Source organism: Citrus clementina, unplaced genomic scaffold, assembly GCF_000493195.1.
Source record: "Citrus clementina cultivar Clemenules unplaced genomic scaffold, Citrus_clementina_v1.0 scaffold_3, whole genome shotgun sequence".
NCBI lineage: Eukaryota > Viridiplantae > Streptophyta > Magnoliopsida > Sapindales > Rutaceae > Citrus > Citrus x clementina.
In genome coordinates, this window is record NW_006262339.1 from 46,225,400 (window position 1) to 46,232,737 (window position 7,338).

Genomic DNA, 7,338 nt, shown 5'->3' on the forward strand with positions numbered 1-7,338 from the left:
CCATGCGCACGTTATTGGCTGACAGCCTTTCTCGTAGATGAACCAGTGATCGCACTAGCACGCGTCCATACATGATGAGAATGGTGATCATGCAAAGTACAATAAATGGTTTACTTTCATCTGTATAGCCCTAATTGGGAGATAAAATGCCATGTTTAAATTGTGTTGCTTGTCTCTCAAACACACTTCACTTATTAGAAAATAAAGTTACAGATGATTGGACATATTTTAAGACATGTTTAGGATTAAAGATAACTTAAAAGTTATAAAATTAGTATTTGGTAAAAATTGTACTTTGTGAGTTAAGTTGATTTGATTTTATATTTGTATAATGAAAAATTTATTATATTTTTACTAATTTTATTAAAATTATTATTTAAAATTTATATGTACTATATAATATTAATTTTTACTTCATGATTATAGTTTTTTTTTCTCACAACAATTGTAATTTTAAATAAAACCTAAATCTCAATCAATTGTAGAGATGAAATGCCCAGTTAATAATTTTCACTTGAAATTTAATTTTAGGCCCGATCAGTGGAGCTGCTTGACCGTCACAGCGCAGCTCCAAAACATGAGTTTTCAACTCATATTCCATAGCAATTGCGTTAGGGGAATGCAGCGTTGTGGCAGTCCCGACACACTATTGGTTCGTCCTCAAGTGATTGAAAATTAATGAATTTCTATTTCGCCTAACTTTTATCATGGGTGCTCATAAGCTTGAACTTGAGGATATAACTAACAATTAATGTAAAAATTAAAATAACTAAGTTGAACAAGGAAAGGTATAGTTTTGTCATTCTTGAACACGACTGTTAATGTCTCATTTTGCAACTTGTAGCCCACTTTTCTATAAGCCTTTTTTTCAATTTCAACGCAATATCTATTGGTTTTTGTGTGCATTTTGCAGTTTGAAGAACTAAATATGTCCTGCCAGGGATAGAAGAAAGTTCCGTTTGGTGACAAGTTAATTTAATTCACCGATTGTATAATAAAAAAATTATAATATTTTTAATATTTCTATCAAAATTATTATTCAAAAATCATATTTACCATTCATTATTAACTTTTATTTTATACTTATCGTTTTTTTTTTCACATCACTTAACTAAAGTCTCTCAAAACTTAACAAGACTGAAGATTCATTTCATCTTATCGGACTCAATATATAATATGCGACAAGAACCAACCTAAATAACTACCATTTTAGTTAGGTTCAAGTTCTTATCATCAATAACACGAGGAATATGTCTGTTGATATGTTGAAAGACCTTAACCTAATTAAATTAGCTAATTAATAATGTTGGTAAGCTAATGTCATTGATGGATTTTGGAACCTAATTCATGCTTGCCCATCTCGTATTATTTGTACCAAATTCAGTTTTACTTCACTTTCTAATATCATCCACAGGAAATCATATAATCACTGCTTTTATAATTTACTGAGTGATATATGATCCATATTTCTCATCCCCACCCGTTGATTTATTTGTGCTATGAGTATGACACGTGGCAGGACCGGACAACCTTAAGAGTAGCTTGTGCCTACACTTGACAATGCACATTGAACAATGACTCCAAAGGCCAACGTCCCTTTATTCTCGGCCTCTTTTTGCTTCATATGTTTCACTTTCATACCATCAAATATATCCTCAGGATCTGCCTCCACCAATCAAAAAATTTGTAAGAACACTGCAGTGTAGAAGAGCTTATTATCGAAGCTAGGACTAAAGCTATAGGTTTTTTTTTTTTAACCTCTATAAATTTTTTATGTACGGTTTCTAAGAAAATATGTGTCATGTTTAATAGTAAAATGTTAGAGAAAAAATGTTATGGAATAAAAATTAATAACATTTAATAAATATAACTTTTAAATAATAATTTTAACAGAAGTAATAATAATATTAGTATTTATCAATCACTATAATATTTTAAATTACAGCTCTCCAACTTTAATACCAAACAAAATCTTATGAATTGTTTTCTTTGAAGAAATATAAGAATTAAGAAGAGAAGAGGAGAGAAAAGGCAGAAATAAGAGAAGAAAGATCAATTTCATATCCAACCAAATAATAAAAATGAAATTAATCTTCTTTTTCACTCATTTTCTTTTCTCCTTTTTTCTTTCCGTTCCTTTCCTCTACTATCATTTCTTCCAACCAAACACATAAACTTAGTTTTCCTCTAAGTCAGTTCCCTATAAATGAATTGGAAACTACATGCATATACAATACAACCACTACTCCCAACTACATCTCATGGGAGAGAGCTCAAGTTCAGCCAAATTACCATCAAACGAAATGCAAAGAGACAAACAAACTAATCATACTAAACCCATTGCAGCATTAAAGCTATTTGGATTTCCATTAACTGATCGTGATCAGCAAGATAAGATTCAAGACAAAACAAGAACTAGTGGAAAAAACAGAAAGTTCGAGTGTCAATTTTGCCGTCGAGCGTTTGCTAACTCTCAAGCGCTAGGAGGGCATCAAAATGCACACAGAAGGGGGCGTCCAAGAACAAAACGCGCCCAGTTTCACAGCGATCAGCAACGCTTCGTGTCGGTAGCAACCGCTGCACCTATAATCAGCTCACATGCAGTGAAGTCAGCACCGGCCATTTATCAAAGAGAATTTACTAGCGATTATCATAGGCGGCCATGGTTGCTTTCATCATCACCAGCAGCTCCTCAGCCCTTACACGTTGCTCCTGCAATACATTCGCATGCCGAATTTTCTATTAATTTGCTTGATCAGGAAGACATAGCAGGCGTTGATCTCCATCTTAAACTGTCTTCCTCATGTTTAAATAATTAATAATCCCAATATACATGCCGCAAGGCATGGAATAATGTCCTTTCTTTCTTTGGTTTTTTGTTTTTGTATTTGTTTTTTTTTCCCCCTTATGGCGTGGACTAGTGTATTGATTTTTCTAATCATTTATAGTGGTTACTTAAGAGAGTGATTCTGAAGGCATCAACTAATTGTACCATTTTGCTGCGATCATTTGTGTATGTACACTTTAAAAGTAGATTTGTGTATTACTAAGAAACGGCAAATGATACTCGCTATATGTTAAGTCATGAGGGGATTTAACAATATTAAGCAACATTTTAATATAATAACTACACTAAGTACTGGAGATAACGCTAGTAAAATGACCGTGTGACGTTTGGAATAACAGAATTAGCTCCTGTTAAAAAAAAAAAAAAAAAAAAAGAAGAAGAAGAAGAAGAAAGAAACTGATGATTGGTTGTTTTAAAGTTGTTCACCAATTTCATTTCATTTCCAAACGTGTGTCTTACAGAAATTTGACCAGTTGGTTATCCATCTTCATTCAGGTAATATATATATATTTTTTCAGAAGTTCAATTGGGTAATATTAATAACATGTAAATGTCTTAAAAAAAATTTCAAAAGCATATCATGTTTGGTCAACAAAATTAAAGGAAAGCAATTAAGTAGTAATAATTAAGTGTAGTAATCAGAGCCCAGACAGAAACATTCATCCAACCAAAGATCAGCAAAACCGAGGCTGTCCACATTTCTTCACAGCTAATCCCTCGCATTCGCAAAAAGGAGGGAAAAAAAATAAGCATTGAGTACAATAGAACAAGAACCACCAGCATAAAACTCACTCGCATAATGGTCCTGCTACAACTCGAAAGTACCTTTCTGTTCTTTATTTTATTATTTTTATTTTCCAGTTTTAACCTTCAGTAGAAACCGGCTCTCTCGTCTCTTAAATCGCATTGCATAAAGTATAAACCCTAACACTTCTCTCCTCTCTCTCTCTCTCTCTCTCTCTCTCTCTCTCTCTCTCTCTCTCTCTCGCGTCTGAATCTAAAGCTCCGGTCACTTAGATGGACGGGTACAGGTATGGCTCGGGTCAGAGGCCATACGGAGGTGATCGGAGGCTGGAGATTGTTAGCGTTAGTGGGAAGAGCTTTACTAGCGCTGCTGTTGGTGGTAATCAGATCTACGCGACTCATGATCTGCCGCAGATTCCGCCACGCATGCCTCGGCAGAGTCACGACGCGTCGTTAAAGCCTTGGGGATTCACCGATCCTGAGATGAAGAGACGGAAGAGGATCGCCAAGTATAAGGTCTACACTGTTGAAGGTAAAGTCAAGGCTTCTTTGAGAAAAGGGCTACGTTGGATCAAGAACAAGTGCTTTCAGATCGTTCATGGGTGCTAGCTTTTTGCTATATGGAGCTGTGATCATTACACGTCAGAAGGCCTCCATCTTGATTGCTGAATTGGCAAGATCTTGATGGAAGTAGCTTAAATTAGATAAGACGAAGAGAGAGGGAGTGTGTAGTCGTCGAACTCGTATAGGTCTTTTCTTTTCTTCTCTTCTCTATAGTTGGTTTTGTTGTGGACTTTTTCTTTTAATTTTTGAAATATGGCTATTTATTTATTGATTTGTCTATTCTTTTTTTCTTGTTTTTGCCTTTTCATAAAATTTCATGTCAAATTACTCGAGTGAGAGGGACCATGTGAGATTGATGTCATCTACACCGTTACGGTGTATTTACTTGGGAAATTGAAATTTGAAATCAGAATTAAACAACACAACTCATTTTGATTCTTATTTCTACAGATAAAATAAATAATTTATTTTAATTCTCATATTTCATTTTGATTTCAATTTATTTCGATTATCAATTAGTAAATACACCATTAATGAAAGGTAGTAAAAGGCTTTAGCAGAACTAGTAATTCAGTTGTATCCTTGTATTGCTTTATTTTTTTGTAATTTTCCAATGGGGATTAAATCATATGATTTGGTTCCTTCGAAAGTGATTATTTATCATTACCAAACCAAGTCACCAAAAGTCAGAAGGTCTTCGTAAGCTGCACCTACCCAGCTAACTTTGTAACACCAAAGCCCAATCTTTAAACTTTGGGTTTGCTCGTTCTCTGGTCCTTCTCTCGAATGAGTCCAATTGTGCGAGACCCAATTCTGTAGTTTATTCTGTCAAATGATGTAACCGACGGCACAAACACCTCAGAGTGACCAGAATTTGAATTCAGATGTTATATTCATTTGAATAACAGACTTATTGATAATGCCTCAATGCGCTTTCTTTATTAGGTCATGCATTCGAACACAAAAGTCTTGAAGTTTCAGAAGTCGTATCTGGAACATTTGTCAACATCGCTTTCCGGTGAGGATATGGGCATTCATGTAATCCCGTACAAATTCCAAATTAGAAAGAAAAAGGATCGATAAAGAATTGTATCATTAATTCATTATAGAGGAATTGCTTTCTTCTCTCGAATATTTGTGGGCCTAAACTCCTGTGAAATTAACTCCATCAATCCAAAATTTTTTGGGTAAATTAATTATATATTGACAAAAAGTCAAAAAAATTAATAATAAATAGTGACTCGAATTGTAGAACAATGACAAGTATGAGATTAAAAAATTAATAGAATGAAATTAATCAAGATCACACACTGGAAGAGACATAGAAATCCATCTTAAATCTTCCTCTTCCTTAGTTACTATTTTATTCGTAAATTTTTTAAGACTATGCTTCGTTTGAAGGTCTTTTGTGCATCTCAACTCTCAAGTATTACTCTTTAACTATTTATTGCTTGTCATGTATATATACACATTATCACGATTAGAACGATTAGATGACGAAGGATACACATGATAAATAATAAATGGAGAAAATGCAGTGCTAAAAAAATCATTCAATGTTTCAATCTTGTTGTTTACTGATGCTAAAGCTAAAATAAAATTTAAAAAAAAAACACCAAATCAATGCATAAATTTCTTTCTTTCTTGGCATTCATAAGCAACCCAATGGTGATTGGCCCATCCATATCCCGGCACAAATCACTAATTAAGAAATTGACAATATAAGAAAGTAACGAAAAAGAAAAAAATAAAAGAAAAAAAGAGAAACGCCCGTGAGGGAACAATGCTTGCACGCAAAATTGCATACCCATAATATTAATTAAAAAAAAATGATTCATCACCCACATCACCATCAGCCACTGATATATCTGCCTGTTTCAGTTTCATCTGTTTGTGACTCTTCATGTATTCAAGGTTTTGAATCCTCATTTGTTCATAAAATTGAGTAATAAACTCCTCAGCCTTGGCATCAATCATCTCATCCCCACCATTATCATTATCATCATCCTCATCCTCCTCTTCGCTAGCGTCAAGCTCTTGAAGATTCGTGGCAGAAGCATACTGGCTCAAGCTATCCACAGAGCTAGAGGAAGCAATTGACTTGGGTGCCGATGGCGACACAGGTGGAGTAAGAACCTCCTCAGTGATCGACGACGTCGTCTGTTCAATCATCGGAGGAGCCACGTGGGTTTCAATATCTTTTGATGGACGTTGTTGTCGTTGATTATTGTTATTGTTATTATCATTGTTATTGCTATGGAGACGCAATGAACGCATTGATCCCAAAACCTTGGAAGCCAAATCAACGTGCACTGATGTTTTTGATTTGCGGCGTAGCATGTACAATGCAACCCTAATGAGATGCATTGCCCCGCGCTTCTTCATTGGCTTATGCTGCCCAGCTTGATGATGATGATGATCTTTGATCTTGGTCTTGTTCTTATTGTCATCATCAGCTTCATTTGCGACAATGGTGTTATTACTTTTATTATTTGTGCCGATGGTGTTTGATCTCTTTGGCTCCATGAGAGGATGCAATCGGGATCCCCGCACGGAGCAGGGTGAGATCATTTACAAGTTAATTAAGAGCGTTACGGAGAGAAACTCAAGAGCAAATCAAGTAACAGCTTTGACTATATATGCCAGCTGCTAATTAACTAAATATGTTATTTACTAATTAGAATGTAGGGTCATGTTCAACGGTGTGGCAATTAAAGAATATTTTAGAATAAATTTTATTTTCTGCATTGATTTTGTTCAGAAGGAGAAAATTACTTGTGACTCTACGTCTTATACCGCCTTAAAAATAGCTAACTTGTCTAGAAATCTACGCTGGTAACGAGTAATTATTGAATCGTCTGATTGTGAATTAGAGATTTTATTACTCAAATATAAATCAAGATGAAAAATCTTTACAATAATATTAAGAATTTCAGCATTTGAGTGTTGATTTAGAGTTTCAATATTATGTTATAGGTCACTCATTTATTGCATAATGAATTTCATATCTTACAAAATTATTATTTTTTTCATTGAATAACTAAATATCATATAAGTTAGAACTCAAATGATAGAATCTAGGCATTACTTATATTTTTAAAGAATTGCGCTTCATCGATTTTTTTAACATAAAATTAGAATTTACATAAGCTTTTGGACCAATTTCCACAAAATACAAGAAA

The 7,338-nt window shown here is 34.1% G+C and overlaps 2 protein-coding genes across 2 annotated transcripts; one reads left to right on the top strand and one right to left on the bottom strand.

Annotated features, from left to right (window-relative positions):
• The first annotated feature begins 3,778 nt into the window (after nt 1-3,778).
• LOC18049107 lies at nt 3,779-4,324 on the top strand. The gene has a single exon (XM_006444387.2). It carries the CDS (start codon nt 3,866-3,868, stop codon nt 4,199-4,201), a length of 336 nt encoding a protein of 111 aa, XP_006444450.1. The 5' UTR covers nt 3,779-3,865; the 3' UTR covers nt 4,202-4,324.
• Nucleotides 4,325-5,811: 1,487 nt separating this feature from the next.
• On the bottom strand, nt 5,812-6,749 carry LOC18049108 (putative vacuolar protein sorting-associated protein 13F). The gene has a single exon (XM_006444388.2). The coding sequence runs from the start codon at nt 6,725-6,727 to the stop codon at nt 5,972-5,974; it is 756 nt and encodes a 251-aa protein (XP_006444451.2). The 5' UTR covers nt 6,728-6,749; the 3' UTR covers nt 5,812-5,971.
• Nucleotides 6,750-7,338: the final 589 nt, after the last annotated feature.